The sequence below is a fragment of the Pangasianodon hypophthalmus genome, chromosome 9 (assembly GCF_027358585.1).
Source record: "Pangasianodon hypophthalmus isolate fPanHyp1 chromosome 9, fPanHyp1.pri, whole genome shotgun sequence".
In the NCBI taxonomy this organism is placed as follows: domain Eukaryota; kingdom Metazoa; phylum Chordata; class Actinopteri; order Siluriformes; family Pangasiidae; genus Pangasianodon; species Pangasianodon hypophthalmus.
The window spans coordinates 4,618,965-4,637,974 of NC_069718.1; the positions used below are offsets into that span (position 1 = coordinate 4,618,965).

Here is a 19,010-nt window from a genome sequence, read left to right on the forward strand (position 1 = left end):
TTTAAAACCTATGGTCTTATAGTTTTAGTGCATTATATCACAGCCCTGTTGAATTCTGGATTGTGATTGGTCAGAAGGTGTTGATTAGTTTTCTATAACAGCAGCTCTGACTGTAGTGCAGCTGCAAATCCCAGGTTTATATTAATGCGCTAATTAGAACATGTTATCGTTTCTATAGTAACAGCTCATTCAAATGGATTAAAAATGGTGAAGTCTTAGAGTATGTGAGGAGATGTTTATTTAGCATTTATGAAAGGAGTCTCCAGTGTCGGCGCTTTTTAGCAGTCAGAGGTAAAGCCGTATCTTTTCAGAACAGAGGAGTTTACGCTTTACGGTTTCTTAGTAGCACGACAATCTGTGTTTTTTTGTCTTACTAACGTCAAGAGAGAGAGAAAAGACAGAGGCTGGTGAGGGAACGACTGTTTATAGCTGCTATAACGTACCATTTATAGCTGTATGACAAGCCATAGTATTAAATGTAAATAGATATAAAGCACAATGTGTTCTTTAATAAATAAAAATTGTAACTGTAACTGTAAATGACTGGGGTATAAGAGGAATAAAACACTTTGAGATGTGCAGGTATTGGAAAATAATCAACTTCAACATCACACCGCCGTGTCATTGATTAATTTCTTATAAGACTGAGTGGTTTATTCCTTACCTATTTACCAAGGCAGAATTTTAAGAATTTACTCGAGCCATCTGGAATGTAATGCTGATGTTTACACACACATCTGCTGGATGATTTTATCAAAAAAAAAAAAAAAAGTACAGAGATGTTAAAGGAGCCAGCAGCAATACAGATATTTTCATCAGAAGAACAGGAAGTTGCTAATAGAAATGTCAGGAAGCCAGAGTTTAAAATAAGAATACGATTTATTTCATATTGTTCAATTGTATATAATGTAATACATATACTGAATATACATATATGTAGTATTTATATTTATACATTTGGGTAAAAGCTACTGGGAAAATACTGCACTGTGATTGGCACACATGGATGATGTAAATGATCACAGCTCAGTAGATCAGAGAAACCCATTCTCACAGTGAGTATGAACACACACACACACACACACACACATAAGATGTCTGCTAAAAGATTAACAACAGTGCCATGGTATCATGAAACATAGCTGCCTGTGGAGGATACAAACACACAAAGACACACAAACACACACACACACACACACACATGTATAATGATCACATTATGATGTATATGTTTGTCTTATGTTTCTCTCTCTGCTTGTCCTTTTGTATTTCTCTCAACATCTTTCACTCTCTCTCTGTCTCTCTCTCTCTCTCTCTTTCTGTCTTTCTTTCAGCTGTCTTAATTTCTCTCAGTCTCTCACAGACAGACAGAAAAACAGACAGACAGACAGTCACACACACACACACACACACACACACTGAGGTACTAAGTACCGTAATGTATTCTGGGAATTAAAACATAACTCTTATTGTTTTCTCTTATACACCACTTTCATGAAAAATATGGAAAAAATATGGACATGTGATGTCATACCAAGATGGCTGATGAGTGGCCATGTTGATATGACATTACATGGAAATTCATTTTTACGAGTTTAGGTCAAACACAGCACTATCTCCTCTCTCAGCAAAGTCATGTGACCTCCCATGTGACCTCTGTCAGCCTCGAATATTCTAAAGAGGAATTCAATTATCGTCAATCACACTGGCGGTGTGTTTACCAAACAATTAGTGTCAGCTCATACAAACACAAACACAAAGAGGCTCAGCAGGACGCGTCAGGACAGAATGACACCGTGGACAAGGACGACGTGTAGAGGACGGGAGAAGAGAGAAGCGTGGGGATGGGATGAAAAGTAGCTAAATAAAATGACAGCGAATGTCATATCATTCAGTCAGGGGAAGTGAAACATAAACAAAGCCTATGTGAGTTATATATGTTCTGATATAAAATAAATAAGTAAATAAACACACGGACGAGGCATGGGCATGAACACAGAGATAAAGTAATGTCTGGAAAAAACATGGATGCTATACAAAACACTGGGTCTCATGTAGCATTAGCCAACATCTGGATCACTAGGTTCTGTTTCTAGATGCTATTCATCGAATGTTAATCCTACAGGGAATCGTAGCAAGTGTGAGTAGTTTAGTATGTACAGTTAGATACTGAAAACTGCCTTTAGTCATTGCTAATTCTCCTAAATTTTATCATTTAAGGGAGAAAACCTGACGAGAGGCAACAAATCTCAGCATTATGAAGCACATATCCTTAAACGCGTAATACGACCATGTTTACAACAATGCGTTTTCCCACACACACTTAATATAGACCATTAAAGAATGAAGCATCAAGTCAAGATAGCATCAAATCACCGTGAATAATTTTGTTAGCTGGTTGTAATTTGGGGCAAGTAGTACCATTGCCATCCATAATATTCCAGAGGCAGAATTAGTATGAGTAGAAATATAAATGAAAACTCAGTGTAACAAATGACTAGCCTACAACAAGACATTAGCCAGTGAAGACGTATTGTCTGGAAAATACAGATATGGAATGTGGTATGGAATGTAGATTGGAATGCTAGCCAACATTTGGAGCACAATGTTTTGTATCTAGAGGCTAGACTTCCAATGCTAATACCTGCTGTGCCACAGGCAATGGTATAAGCATGATCAGTTTGGGCAACACACTTGATATAGACCATCAAGAAAGAAACATCAAGTCAAGATAGCATCAAAGCACCATGAGATTTGCTTTGTTAGCAGTTTGTGATTAGTCCGAGTTAGCAATTGGAGGCAAGTAGCATGATACCAGTGACTCAATTAGGATGAGTATAAATAGAAATGAAAACTTAAATTACCATAACTTAACACCCAGACAAAAGTGCTAGACTAGCATTAGCCAGTGTTATAGATAGACTACTCATCCAGTGCTACATGGATGGGTACAGTAGCTAGCATGATCAGGTGTGAAATCTGATAATGCTAATACAAATGCTTGGTCTCAAGCTGTGCTAACAGAAATTGTTAACCTGGGCATCAAATGTACATCACAAACAGCCAACAAATGCACTCAAAACAAAGGGCCGTATGCAGAGTTGAGTTACATGAGGGCACTTCAAATTAACAAAAAACTTTCACAACTCAACAGCTCAAATAGTGAATAAATGTCTGACATAATCGATTACATTCCACGCACACATTATGATTTCATGACCTCCATTTAGTATACTGTATTATGGTTTCATTAAGTCGTGCGCACAATTAACTGTCGGAACATGGTATATTTTATAAGCTGCTGAATAATGAGTGTGGAAGCCATAGTGTTCAATTAAACCAACTTTGCTGTGATTAATGTGATAATTCCATCTAGGACTATTCATGCAGCAATACAGTATATTGGCAATGTATGAGAGTCCTATTAGATTTATTTCAATGCATGAATGAACTACACACAGGGAATTTGCATAATCTGAATGGTGCAGGTGGCTTATGGTCGTGCGTAACCCGACTCTGAATACCCTGAACTTTCCCAGTATAAATACTGAATAACCTCTGGACTTATGTCATCGACTCTGAATACAGCCAAAACTGTTGATACTAAAGAAAAGAAAGTTTTCCTTTTTTTAAATTCTATATCAATGCTTCAACTCAGTCTAGCAATGTAGCAAAGCAAACTCATATGAAAAGTAATAAATGAGCTCCTCTTGTGGCTTTATTTGCAAGAAATCTGCTAAAGTTGCTGAGAGAAGTGTTGTGTGATTGGCACCCATTATTGTTCAATGTAAACATCTGTGATTTGAAATGAACTTTAGTACTCATTAGGGTGTTGTGGTTGATTGATGATAGATATCTAGACAAAACAATGACAAATGAAATATATAAATACACACAGTATATGACGGGGAAGTTAATCGCGTGTGATGGTAGCCGTAAATGATATAAAATCAATATTAAAATCAAAATGGAGACCATAACACTGGACAAAATAATGATAAATGTGAGCCTTTTTTTTTAAAGATTAAGGCATACTGTTAACACTTTACTCTAATTTCTGAGAACTTGACACATACGTGGACGTTTACTGAGTACACATGATATACTGCACAAGTAGCACTGATCTTTTGACCTGCTTTATGATGAGATGCCACATTTAAAAAAAAAATAATATGAAAATATTTGCTTCTTTGTAACACATAACCTACTGAATAAATGTATAAGCACACTTAAAGATGGATAAGGACCCTGATGCTTAATGGGGTTTCCTGAAGGGGAGACATGTTCCTGGATTTACAGGTCACCGTCTGATGTCATTAGTGTACATTTGTGATCAAAATGCTTCCCTAGAAACCTCTTTTGAACATCTGAGCTGGTTCTTAGCATAAATTCATTCATCTTTAGCTTTATCTTGGCCAGTGGCACAGTTTAATGTTCTTTTTGCTAATTTAAACTTTTGTTGCTCTGTCTGTTCCAACAGTGCATCAGTGTCATGAGTTTGCAGCCATTACGTTTAGATATAGCACCAAAACATGTGACTTATGAGGACCTTATGTTGTTTTCGCTAGTCAAAATATCACAAACCTTGTCTGGTTTAGAACAAAATGACAATGAGCCATTTCAGAGACAAAAGAGTCGACTCAACTTTTAATCCTCTTAATCCTTTCAGAAATATTCCCTTCAGACACATCAGGAAAGCTACTGTGTACCTTGTGTATTGTGTAGATTTTCTGTAGTTCACAAATGCTAAAATGATCATGACCTTAACCTTCAAAACTTTCATATGAATATACCTCAATTAGCAGCAGTTTTGCTAGTTGAACAGTATGTAGCTGGTTAGTTAGGCCATGAACGTGACAATGACTTATTGCCTATAAAATACAGACAATACGCTGGGTTGCAATAAATAAATGTGTCATGGCATGCAGAATGGGAAGCTAGACAAGGAACATTAGCCAACATTTGGAGCACTAGGTTCTGTAACTAAATGCTAGTCATCCAATGCTAATACCTGGTGCGCTACACAACATGCATGATTAGTTTGCAGCTGGTTAATTAGCTGTTAATTAGTCCTAGCTGACTGAAAAATCGAGAGAAAATGTATAGAGCACTGCAGGGATAACGTATTTTTGTAGGCCGACCTGGAAGTTAGCATCACTCTGTTTCCCTCAACAAAAAGCCAATGGGATTTTTCCACTGGCTTTTGGATTATTGAGATAATAAACTCTGTGACCAACAAAAGTTTATGATTCTTGTACGTTTTGATCATCAAGATAATCTTCACAAAAGAATTTTGTAGAAGAATTTTGAAGCCTAAATACAGAAGTAAAAAGCTAAAGTTAGGCTATAAATGAACTACACCACGGTTGCATAACTTCAACGTCACCACCACTAAGCTTCTGATAACTCTTTCAATCTCTATTTAAAAACATTTTGTGGATGAATCTGCCCCCCAGCTTTTTTTGGGAATGCATTATTTTGGAGAAAATTCTGAGAAAATTTGGAGAAAAGTTTGTTTATACGTGCATCTCTTTTGGATAGTTTTAATTTGTGGTATGAAGACGTTTTATTTGGCTTCTGCAGTTTTGATAATTTAAAAGTTTAAAGAATAAGTATTTTCTGATAAATGTGTCTGCAGGAACTGTAAACCTTTAAAATCCATCTCATTGTGTAATGTATGTAATATAATATAAACATTACAATTGGAAAATACTATGAATTGGAATAGTTTGCAAGAGCACGAGTATAAACACAACGAGGCTGTAGTGTGTGAGTTTTCCTGTTCGGTGTGATGACATTTAATGTCCCAGACAACCTCTGTAGTCCCATTTAGCCACTTGTTAGCAACTGCCTTTTCAAGACACGTAAAAGCTTAAAAAAAATCACGAGTGGGGTATTTTATGTCATAGAATAAAACGTGAAATTATCTTGAGCTTGTGTTAACCACAGACCTTATTTCAGTCATTTAACTAAAAACCGGAAATGCAAAAAATGCTAACTCATTTCCAGGCTTTAGGACAAATTACTGCAGCATCTATTTGTTGGGTTTGTTTGGGTTTAAACTCGTAGGTTGACTGTTGATAAATCACATTTGCAAATGTTTTACAATTTGCATGACATGAATTAAATTAAGTTTCAAGGTTAGGGGTCGTAAGTGGGGTTAACTTTCATAGCTTTTCAAATGACTTAATTTGTATGATAGAACAATAGAATAAAGCAAAATCCATCTACAGTGCATTAGCTTGTTCAAGTTTTTCCTGGGATCATGTTAGCAAAGAAATGTAGAAAATATTCAATATTTCCAACAAATAAACTACACAATACAGGATGCACAGTAGCTTTCCTATCTTAACAACCGAATGTTGCGTTCTGAAGGGAATTTTCCTCCAGTGGCTCAGGCACACTGATGACATCAGACGGCACTGATTGGTTAAAAGAAAAACTGATTCAGAAACATGTCCTACTTACAGAAATTACACACTTCTTCATTCAGTAAGTAGTGACAGACAAGTGGCTTTTACTTTTTTTATGGACAGTGATGAGAAAATACCTCCGTTATTTTATGATAAATACATTTAGATGATTTGGACATGTCGGTCAGTAGCACGTACATTCAAATGGAACATAAATGACACTGTTTAGTATTTTATCACAACGTCCCTTTGAAACTCACTCGGGATGCCAATATATTATCTTTATATCTCTATATACTTCTCACTCTATAATTACTGTACATTCATATATACATATATGCATACATTGTTTATATATGTATAACATGTGAATCTTTCCACCCTACTCATCCTTACTGGCTGCTTTTAAGTCATTTTAAATAGTCTAAATATTATTGGCTCTTTATCTCTACGGTACAGTCTGATCAATCATCTGACAAATGTAAGGTCTTGTATGATTGGCTATTTTAGAAAGGGCTCTAAGCTACAATCTAATTGGCCATTTAAAGCAGATGAGCTCTGATGAAACCTGTTTATCAGATTAGCTCAAACAGTCAACTCTGATTGGTTGGATGCTACCCGTTGTGGTAAAGCTAACATATTTATTGGCCAATGAGATATGAGATATGACGTAATTGGTCGGCCAATTAGGAAATGCATATTTTCTCTCTGATTGGTTGGCTGCCACCTGTTGGGTTCAATCTGAGTGACCATCTGATGGTAGATGGCTTCTGTGGTGCGATTTACGACGTCCCATAACCTGGGGATATTCTGATTGGTCAATGGATGTGGTCAAGGGCTCTGTTCTGATTAGCCATTATGATTTATGCAATTAGCATAACCCCTGCTTCCAGCCAAATCTGATTGGTCATTTGTCACTTACTGTGTTTGATCTATTCTTTATTAAAGTGGCCATTGGGAAGTAAATGTTAAACTTAATCTAATGTGGCTTGATTTGGCCCAGATCAAGGTGCAATCTGATTGGCTATTTAAAGAAGACGAGCCTTGATGTAACCTGATGGATGTTTCTCCTTGTTATAAAAGTCTGTGAAACTGCTGCAGCCATGGACCTTTCTGATTGGCTGGTTGACATAGCAAAGGGCTCTGGGAACTTCCTGACTGGCCAGTCAATGTAGCATAGCCCTGAAACCTGCGGTCTAATTGGCTACTTGAAGTACTCAAGGCCGGCGACGAGCAGAAACTTCTCAAGAAAGAGCTCGGAGTCGAGCACAGCGATGTGAGCAGCTCGGCCGATTAGCGTGTTAGCCGTGTTGGGTAAGGCATGGAACACGTTGTGACGGATCACGCGACACTGCGGAGCGTCCATCAGCGGACGTAGGAGGTTGTTTATCATCTCCGTGTACACGGGACCTGATGGAGGACACACATATAAATACAACTATTAAAAGAAAACGATTTACATTGATGTCAATGCTGGAAAAACAAAGCATTCCCTAAGTATCTAACACACACACACACACACACACACACACACAACAGAACGTATTTTCTAATTTAAGTTACATTTCTCAGTTGAGGTGATTGAAAGCAGCTCCTCAGCTGTCATACTGAGACACTGTGACTATATTCCTGCCTGCCTTTCGAATCCGAGTGAAAAAAAAAATCAGAGCGTGAGATCGGATAATAAAAGAGAAATTCCAGCTGTCATTACCTGTAACTGTCTCAGAGATAATGCAATCAGAAAGCTAGTTTGAAAATAAGGCATAATATTGTGCTTAATAAACAGTATTTTGGTGAGAGTCAGTGAAGAGCGGTTCAATAGAATTAGAATAAATATGCTATAAAGGAGTGTGTTTAGAAATGCTTTGGAAATATCCAATCTAATCAGCGCTTCTCATTTCCATAATGCAGTGCAATCAGCTGTTGATATTTTAGTGGTAGAAGGAATCCACTGTCTGACAGAACTTCCAGTAAATGTGTTTTCTGTCTCACATGTGCCTTTGTATTTGTCACTATGATGGCAGTGCATGTGGAAAGTCTGCTTCTGTTCAACATTTTACCGACTTACACTCAATATTTTCCTCAGGCCCATGTTCTGCTGTTAAATAACGATGATGTAATCATCTGAATCCGGACTGCAGACCCATAATGAGACGACATGTCAGGCGTGAATTGATCAGAACGTACAGTTATGCCACTGTTTAGCCCAAAGTGCCTCAGTGGCAGTTGCATTTAAGCTATTTTGGTCCTTAATCATGTCTGCTTACATTGTGGCTCAAATTATGATCGAATTAGAATGATATAATTAGAACCAATTTAGAACTGCACAATTAAAATCAATTTAGAATTACATAATTAGGATCAAATTAAAATTCTGCAATTAGGATCAGTTTAGAATTACAGAGTTAGATTCAATTTAGAATTAGGGAATTTGATTCAGTTATAATTACAATAACTTAAGGAGGAAGCATTTTTTTATATTTTGGGCAACCACACTGTCTCACTCTCTTTCTCATTGATTCACTTTCTCTCTTCTCTGTCTCACTCTCTTTCTCATTGATTCACTTTCTCTCTTCTCTGTCTCACTCTCCTTTTCTCTTTCTGTCTCTCTATTTCACACTCTCAGACTCATACTCTGTCTCAGTCTCTCTCTGTCTCTATCTCTTTTCTATCTCTCGCTTTCTTTCTCTGTTTCTGTTTCTTTCTCTCTCATCACCATGTGAACCTGAATGTACACTCATCCTCACATCATGGAAGCAATGTGACATGGCATGTAACAAACACATTTTTGGAGTGTGATAAACACACTCCTGGCATGCGATGTGATAAACACACCCGTGGGGTGTGATATGAAAAACACACTCCTGGCATGTGATATGATAAAGACACTTGTGAAATGTGATAAACACACTCGTAGCGTGTGATAAACATTCTCATGATGTGTGATGTGACACACACTCACCTGTGGTCCTGTCCTTCAGAGCACTTCTGCACATCTCTATGCGAGCTGAGTGAAAGGGGACGTACCGATCCTGAGGGGATGCTACCAACACCACATTCTTAAAGAACTGCAGCCCTGAAACAAACACACACACACACACACACACACGCCCTCAGGATTTGAATCACACTCAGAATGATTTCACTCAAAAATGACCAAGTCTACTGTTACCTAACTTTTATCTACCATTTTCTCCTTACAAATTATTATTATTATTATTATTATTATTATTATTATTATTATTATTTTACTTTGTAACTTCAAAGCTGTGTGTATTGACTAGCGAACTGCACCAAGTCGAACACTCTGGAGTTTCAGGCCTGCTTTAAAAATAATCACCAAAGTTTCAGCACGGAACGTGCAAAAACTGTGTGTGTTTGTGTGTGTGTGTGTGTGTTTTGTGTGTGTGTGTCAGCAGGTAGCAGGGGAATAAAATAGCTAGTTATTTGATTAATAGCTTTTCATTGATCAGTATCATGATGTCATGAACTGTTGGAGAGCAGATATGACAGGAGAGATTTTCTCAGTGTCGTCTTTAGTCGACCCAAATTTGCATGTAGATGAACGGATGTCAAATCAGATAAATAAGTGTGTCCAGAAAAGAAAGAAGAAATGACGGTTTAAAATAAGTGTAACAAACTCATGTTTTTAAGCTGAAATTTTGTTGTCGTCGTTGTTGTTTAATCATCAGGACCTATCTTTGGAAGACCACTGCAGATCCCAATTTGTGTACTACATTTATGTGTGTGTTCAAGGTTCAAGGTTCAAGGTTCTTAATTTGTCACACATATATTACATACATGTGATGTATTAATGTAGTGAAATGTTTTTCCTTAGTGCCTCGTCCCACAGTGCAACAGTGATACATGATAAAACAGGATATAATAAAAGCAGAATATAATGAATAAAATTGAAAAATAAAATAGAATAGTGTGTGTGTGTGTGTGCGTACCAGGTTTCTGGCTGAGTGTGTACAGGAAGGTCTGCCGGGGGTCTGGATGGTCTCTGAAGGTGAGCTGAAGCAGGGATCCAGACTTCTTCAGCTTCTGCATCAGCCACAAACCTGAGAAGTAAAGTTGTTCATTTTCATGTCATTCAGTCGAGAGGAAGCAAAACGTACACAGCGTATCATACACTCATACGCAGATAATCGAGATAAAGAAACAAACCAGACGAATTATTTAATAAATAAATAACTGCACTTGTTGGTAGGTTGCTCTTGTACCACAGCAAAAACTGTTTTTTTTTAATTTAATAAGAATGACACTTCATACTTTTTTATCCAGTTATAGTTACATTTAATGTTGTGGAACGTCCCTGAAAGTTAGTTCCTGTTCTCACTTACATTATAGCAGTTACCAGGCATTCTCTATCATCATTCTCATTCTCTTTCTTCTCTCATTTGAAGTTAACAAGACAAAAAACACAGCTTGTCATGTTACCGAGAAACTACAAACTCCTCTGTCCTGAAGATGTCAGAAAACTTAGAAAGTGACAGCTTTACCTCTGACTGTTACAAAGCACTGACACTGGAGACTCCTTCCATAAAAGTTAGATAAACATCACACATCAACGATTTTTATAATCATTTTACGTGGAGCTCATTTTAAGGTATTAGAACGAGTGCATTAATATGAACCTGTGATTTGCAGTTATAGAAAATTAATCAACACCTTCTGACCAATCAGCTTCACTGTGATATAATGATAATAATGAGTAACATATTGTAACTATTATTATAAATCCATAATTTTCTTTGGTGTAATTGTGTGAAAATTGATTCTGGCTGTATATCTGGTGTATTATCTGAATATGACGGTCCAGCTGTAAGTCAGAATTACAGCTGGGAGCCGTGTGTGTGTGTGTGTGTGTGTGTGTGTGTGTGTACCTGTGCTAACCAGCGTGCTGTTGTTGAACAGTGTGCCGAGGTGAGGACCGGACAGAGACAGGAAGGTGTGCAGTTTGCTGAGGTAGCAGCGGAATCGAGGCCTCGTCAGCACTGAGCGAATGATGACATTACCCAGAGAGTGACCGATGAAACTGCACACACACACACACATACACACACACACACACACACATGTTAATAATTCATTTAACACTCAAAGATAAGAAGCTCTAGAGCCCCTCGCTTCACGGTATAAATCATGCTTTTTGAGAGAGAATTTAAAAAGCTCAACATGAAAGACAGAAAGCAAAACCAAACTAGGAAAAAAATTAAGTGATACATAATAAATCCATTCAGGATTTCCTACATGATTTTATTTTTCTGTGCAATACTGCCACCTGGTGCTCACACCATAACAACACATACACAGGATCAGTAACCTGAAATTATCATCATAATAATAATAATAATAATAATAATAACCCTGATTTCTGTAACGCTACTTTGTGACAATGTCTACTGTTAAAAGTACCAAATAAATAAAAATAAATTATAGAAAATATTAAAAAGACTATATATCAATGTATGGAATGAAATCAGCACGAACACATTTAATTTAATTTCTAGTGCAGAAGTGATTTAGAAACTTGGCCACATGACCACAGAGAGCTTTCTCTTTACTTTATTATTGTTTTGTCTTTGAATATGTCAAGTTAAAGAACTGTATTTTTATTTTTGTTATAGTGTTCAGGGTTTCTTTCTACTTTATTATAAGGATTATAGCTTATTATAAGGCGTAAAGCCATTTCTTCTGTCATAAGTTAACGTCTTGCCATATAATTAGCAAACAAGCATTTACAAATCGTACATGTTCCTGGTCACTGCAGTAATAACTGTACTAATGATTACACTGAGTGTTAGATTATAAATAATAGTATAAATAAATTGATAATGTGTTATATAGTATCCATAATACGTTATGGTGCCTAGCATAGTGCAGAAGGCAGAATAAATCATTTATAGTTATTGCTACATGCGTGACGCTTTATAAAGCATGACCATATGACTTGGTAATGAGAGGTGTGATGATGGACAGCGACCAGGAGCACATGGCAAAGGCGGGGAGCGCAATAAGGAGACACGGATGAAAGAGGATGACGGTGCTCACAGTGTGGTGAGGAGACACTACACACACACTAATGCTGTGGTTTCTTCTTCTCTGCTATTTAGAATCAAGCCTAGAGGATCTAACTCTACTACCACACTGCTGAGCCACGGATGTCCGGATCTCTCAGGGCTTTCCGCCGCTAAGGAGCTGCCACAAAGCCGACTTCTCGCCCAGAGCCACTGACTACACCGACCCTACACAGCCTCACCTCCTTCCACACTTACCACCACCCCCTCTTCCCCACAACTCTTACTTAACACAGCCGCTTCAAGGGCTTAATTTACATCTTTTCTGTCAGTGTGTCTGTGTGCTACCTGTGCTCAATGCCACACAGAATACATAAGGCATTATAATATCTGTTCATAAGAACACTGTAGAGTCTAATGCTCTAATGCATTATAACCTGTGATACGGATACTCTGCCTGACCTTGTGTTATAGTGTGTTATAGTGTGTTTGTTGTGTGTACCTTTTCTGGTGTGTGTTTGCTACAGGTGTGAATAATGTGGGCGTGTATCTGGTACAGGTGTCTGTTCTGGTACAAGTTGCAGGTGTATTTTTGGTGTATATGTCTGTTGCAGGTGTGTATTCACTGCATGTGTGTATTTAGTGCAGGTGTGTATTCACAGCAGGTGTGTATTTAGTACAGGTGTGTTTGTTGCAGGTGTTTTTTTTGGTACATGTCTGTTACAGGTGTGTGTTTATTGCAGGTATAAATTTGTTGCAGGTGTGTGTTTGGTGCAGGTGTGTGAGGATGTGTGTGTGTGTGTGTGTGTGTTAACACCTGATTCTTCCCACGGTGAGGTTGTAGAGCTGAATATGCTGAATGATCTCGTCCAGCAGCCGATCCGTCATAGTGTCAAAATCTGCAAACGTGTCAGTCTGGGGAGAGAAACAGCCAGTGTGTGTGAGTATATATTGAAGAAAGAGAGCATTAGTGTCACTTCAGCTCATTAGAGATCACGGAATGTTCCTTAATGACTCTGTTTCCATATAATTATATTTATTGTAGTTGCATATGAACCAGTTTTGAAAAAAAAAATGCTCGGCTATAACTTGACAGACATCTTGGTAATTGAACGAAGAGTGTTTAGCTGCTGGATAAACAGTGTACTACTTCAAATAGAGAGGTCAGAAATTTTACCTTGTTTTGTTACGATGCCTTGATTAGGACAAAGTTAAGTGTAGGTAATCAATGCTCTGGACCATAAACCTGAACTTGTCTGAATTCTAATCATCTAATCATAGTAATTATTGTAAGCACTAATAAGTTTTATAATCTAATTTGTGATTTGTTAGGAGTGTGGGTTATTGGTTACCTGGTTGCGTTCAGACATGAGGAAGTCGAGCCTTGAGCCTGGCAGACCAAGTTCTATGAAGGTCTTCACTAAACGCAGGTCTGCACTGTTACCTACAATTATTTACAAAAAAGTCTTAATTAAAATATTATCTTACCTTAAAATACTACCTTAGCTATCACTAATGAAAGTGGAAGTGATAGTGGAATAGTCTGCTTTGTACCACAGCACTGCTGAATTCTAGGTTCTGGTCAGAAAGCGTTGAATAATTTTCTATAACAGCAGCTCTGACAGCAGTGCAGCTGCAAATCACAGGTTTATATTAATGCACTGTGGGAATTGAGAGAGAAAAAAAGAGAGGCTTCTGAGGGAAAAAACTGTAGCAGCTGTTCTGACAATTATCGATTCACATTATACTGCCGCCACCTAGTGGACATTTTCAGGTATTCAGCTGTTTCGTTATTCTGCAGCATAGGCACAGTCTCAGTTCAGTGTGTAACAGTCACCTTGCAGCAGCGGCTATATTTCAGCTCTGTTGCCCTGGTGAAAGATATGCCTGTAAGTTTATTTGATTATTTATAAGCAATTTGTAAGAGTACTATGTGGTAAAATAATATTTGTTCTTGAAAGTGTATTTTGAAATCGATGCATGAGATCGATGTGAATTTTTTCTGTTATGTGAATACGCATGTGCAGGCAACATGTTAGCAGGCTTATATTTATATGTGTATCAAGACAAATTAATGTACACATTGTAATTTCATTTCTTGTTTATTATTTTTCAGTTTTACAAAAAGAGCAGTCACAGAAGTAAATGCTCTGGAGGGGACAAACTGCTTTTGTGTGTGTTTGTTAGATAGCTGTCTAATTTTTTCAGAGTTACACAGTTGTGAGGACAGCAACTATAGCTTAAGTGAGAACAGGAACTAGCTTGTTTTAAGAGTATTCTGCAACACACAGAGCAAATATTTCTCTTGCTTACACAGGCTCCAGAACTGCAGCTGCTCCTAGGGTTTTCTTGGTTGCAGCAGCATAACCTCTGCATTGAATGGCTCACTTGGTTAGTGTCTATTTGGGGACAATGATGTAAAGAGCTACCTTCAAAGTTGCCACACCATCAAGGGACCAAAGTGATCTTTCTGTGGTCCCTTCAGAGTACCATAACCTCCAGGATGTCTTTAGCAAGTGCAAGGCCCAGGTTCTGCCCCTCACATGCCCTATAACAGGGCCATCAACTTGCTCGTGGGTGCTTCTCCACCTCAGGGTAGACTCTTTTCCATTTCAAGTCCTGCACAAAGTGCAATGGAGGAGTACATTCTGCAGTTGTAGCTGCTAGGGTTTCTTTCACCCCTCACCAGCAGGGGTGTGTTTTTTTTCTTTTTTGGAGAAGAAAGATAGGGACCTTTGTCCTTGTATAGATTACTGGGGCCTCAATTAGATCACCATAAAAGATCACTATCTCCTGCTTCTCATGAGCACAGTTTTTGAGTTGCTGAAGCAGGCATCCATATTTTCCACACTGTACCTACACAGCACCTATAATCTCATCAGAGTGCAGCAGGGTGATGAATGGAAGACATCGTTCATCACTCCTTCGGTCCACTATGAGTACTTGGTGATGCCCTTTGGGCTGTTGAACGAATCAGCCATCTTCCAACACTTGATAAACTAGGTCATGAGACAAACACTTAGTAATCACATGTTCATCTATCTGGACAATATTTTTATCTACAGCAAAATGCTGGAAGATCAGGTAACTCATGTCAGGCACATTCTCCAGCTCCATTTGGTGCCATTTGGTGCCATTTTGCTATCCTATCTCCTTGGTCCCACATCTCCCTCGACTTTATCACAGGGTTGCCTATATCTCGAACCAACACTATGATATTATTTTGCAGAAAATTCCTTCAGCCAGGGAGACCACTGAACTCCTGCTGGAGCATGTGGTGAGGGTTCATGGTATTCCTAGTGACTGGGAAGGTTATAGACCCAAAGAGCATTCATGGCTCCCAGCTTGGCTCATCCTAGTCCCTGAACTCATAAGAACCTTCCATCAGGATCGCAGGTCAGGCCTGGGGATGTTGGGAGCTGCCCATAGGGGGAGTATTGTATTGTTCAGCCATGTAAACCTGCCTGCCCTGGCAGAATCAGGTGTGGACCTCCTTCCATTAATAGCATAATCTCATGAGAACTACATCACTCATCTTGCAATGTGGTTATTACTGCAACTGGCTGCACCTGGGACTACCCTATTTAAGCTTGAGGGTGATTAGATAAGGCCAGTAAATGGTATATTTCCTGGTGCTGTGGTTGCAGAGGTCTTTAAGGGGGGAAAAGAAAAGCAAAAGAACTTCTCTCTAGTTTATGAAAATAAATTCTGAGATGAGATTGGTTGGTGGACCAAGTAGCTGGCCGTCTCCCACTCACTTTTTCTCTCTTAAGTTTAATTTCCTTTCCAATTCAAGATAGGTTTGTGAACCTAGTAGCTGGCTGTCTAAAAATTCACTTGTCTCTTTAAGATTGTTTTCCTTTGCTTTATTAATTTTGAAAGATTTTGACAATGCACTTTCAGTCCTTCATTAGATTTGACTGTGCTATTGTTTCCATTCTTTGGGGCACTCTGCATGAGAGGATTGTAAAGAAGTTCATTCTGATTACGGGCATCTTACAATCCCAATACAATATTGCAATATTCCTTAGGCACAATGCTATTGTAAACACCTCAGATTAATAACATTAACCCTGTTCTATTTGTGAAACAACTACCTGGCTAGAAAATGTTTTAGAGACACATGTTATCCAAGTCTGTAGGATTAATCCAATAGCAAGCAGGTACTTACCATCCAAACCATGGACACACACTACCAGGTGGATTCCATCCTCAAACTCCTCTTCTTCCTCTTCAGGAGGGAAGTATGGGTGATCAGATGCGAGGAGAGGAACATCACTGTAAAGAGTTGCTCGGAATGCTAACTTCCCCAGAAAAGCCTCCTTAGCTTTATAAAAACTAAAACAAACAAAACCATCCATTGTACTCACTCATTGGACTGTCACTCATTTGCTCACACAGTATCTACGGAATATGCATTTGACCAAAATTGAGTTGTGACTTACTTTATCATTCTCTCACTGATTTCCTGTTCAGTACACAGGGAGGAGGAAGAGGATGAGATGATTCCGAAAGAGCCCAGTGGCTGATGGGTAATGGGGGAGTTGGCCTGTCTGATGGAGAGGCCACTGACAGATGGTGAGTCACGAAGTACAGAAGAAAAGGGAAGGCAGGTTGGTGCGCACGAAACAGACAAATTCACCACCTCCACCACTTTCTTATTCATAAATGCCAAGCCTGAACTTGGCACCTGATTGGTCCTTGCATGCCCCTCCTTCCCCTTTTGCTCTCTTCCATTAGTTGGAAGCTCTTTGAGGTCACTGGGTTTACTGCTAGCTTGGCTGTCAACATTAAAGCTGATCTGGTTTTCATGGTTTGGTGTGTCTGTGATATTCCCAAGCTCACCATCCTCAAGCTCACTAAGATGAATGTCTTGGAAACTAATGGCATCACAATTGTGACTATCAGGATCATTACCAGTATCCGTGTTTGACATCTTGTGTTCGCAACATTCATTGTCACAAAGTCCAGTGTTTTCATTAAGCAGACTTGAATCTCCATCATGCAACACACCACTACAATCTTTTACATCCTCAAGATCACTTGCTTCATCAGGTGTTTCTTTTGCAAACTTGTGAAAAAGTAATACTTCTGAGATGTTACTTATCAACCCAGTATCAGTTTCAATATCTTCAGTCTCCCCCTTTTTGCAGAGTATCTCCTCAAACATCTCCTGATTAGATACTTCCTGTCTGTCAGCTACATTGCCACATTCTACTTTCTTTCTCATCTGACTGGAAGCTTCCAGGACAACTTTCCCTTGAATGGTTGGGTCTTGGATAACATTTTCATTATTGTTGTCAGGGCTGCTGATCTGTGGAGCAGAAGCAGATTTGGTGAGTGTGTTGAGTTGCCTTTGTCGTTCCTCATCCTCATCTTCATAAGGCAGGGAGCTAATGGAACTTAGCGAGGCTTGTGTAGCACTGGGCAGACTACCATGGCTCTCAGTCTGAAGGCCTTCCAGGGAGTTCCGATGCACCCGCCGACGACAAAGGTGCAAGGGGTCACGACTTCCAGCAACCCCAGTTCGGATGTCCAAGGGCCAGGCCACGGAGCTGGGTTCACTTTCAAAACCAGAGTCAGAGATCACAGAGGATGAACGCTTCATTATCTTCAATTTGCCCAGAAACCCAGCTCTTGAAGGTGTCTCAGACAAGGGATGGTCCAGCGGCAGAATGTTGGTGTTGTGTGGAGGTGTCATTGGTCGATCTGTTATAGAAGAATTAGTCAACAATGTATCAACACTACCATCAGCTTGGGTCAACGCTGGTGATTCTGTGCAAGTGTCTCTCAAAACTGTCTCTTCTTCCTTGATGCTAATTTTCTCAGAGACGGTTTGAATCTCTGAATCACTGTTTTGGTGATTTGCAGAAGAAAACTTTGAAATATCTGGGACAGTGAGATCAGTAAATTTTATGTTTCCTGATTGAATGAGCAGCACTGCATCGCCCTTGTATGGGTCAGAATCATTGGGTCTGACCTTTATGTATTTCAAACCAGTTCTGTCAGTACACTGTTGAGACAGCTCTTCTTCTATGTCATTAGTTCTGTCCAATTCTCTTATCTCGCTCTCCTGATGACTGTCAGCACTTGATTCAACTTTGGATCCGAACTCAGTTTCAGTTGTGTCTATACATGTGTTCCCATCTAAAGAGCCAACTGGACTTTCCAATTCAACCATATTCCCCTCTCTATCAATGACAAAATCCTTCTCCCTTCCAATTAGAGCCACGTAGGTGGGTAGGTCCATGAAGTCTTCAGAGGCAGGATCCTTAGTGCTTACTGCTGGTGATTGAGGTCTCCTGGGGGACATGGAATGCGTCCCGGTATCATCAGAATCAGTAGATTTCTGAGTGTTTGAGCCTATCTGGTTTGGCACATGTGGTTTATAATCTAAAAAGGGAGAAATAAAGGCAAATTAAATGTTTAATTAGAGAAAATTAATTGAAAATTAAATCACTCTAAAATTAAGTTCAAGAAGTGGCTGAACACACTTTTTTTTTTTAATTAGCCATGCCTGTGCCAACTGTACACCTTGTAGTGATTTTAAACCAGACTTCAATAAATACTTTTA

At 38.8% G+C, this 19,010-nt stretch overlaps 1 protein-coding gene across 4 annotated transcripts in view; it reads right to left on the bottom strand.

The window, feature by feature from the left end:
* Positions 1 to 860: 860 nt before the first annotated feature.
* The window catches only part of fam135b (family with sequence similarity 135 member B), a 69,660-nt gene continuing 51,510 nt past the window's right edge, over positions 861 to 19,010 (bottom strand). For 3 of the 4 annotated variants that reach the window (XM_026909900.3, XM_053236840.1, XM_026909901.3), the window contains exons 13-20: positions 16,882 to 18,829; positions 16,608 to 16,774; positions 13,789 to 13,880; positions 13,254 to 13,351; positions 11,303 to 11,454; positions 10,367 to 10,477; positions 9,376 to 9,489; positions 861 to 7,823 (exon numbers count right to left, since the gene is read on the bottom strand). In XM_026909900.3, the coding sequence (XP_026765701.3) occupies positions 7,618 to 7,823; positions 9,376 to 9,489; positions 10,367 to 10,477; positions 11,303 to 11,454; positions 13,254 to 13,351; positions 13,789 to 13,880; positions 16,608 to 16,774; positions 16,882 to 18,829 (2,888 nt within the window). In that variant the 3' untranslated portion in view covers positions 861 to 7,617. Of the gene's footprint in view, positions 7,824 to 9,375; positions 9,490 to 10,366; positions 10,478 to 11,302; positions 11,455 to 13,253; positions 13,352 to 13,788; positions 13,881 to 13,915; positions 16,388 to 16,607; positions 16,775 to 16,881; positions 18,830 to 19,010 lie in introns of those variants that run through there. The other variant, XM_053236841.1, reaches the window with a different exon arrangement.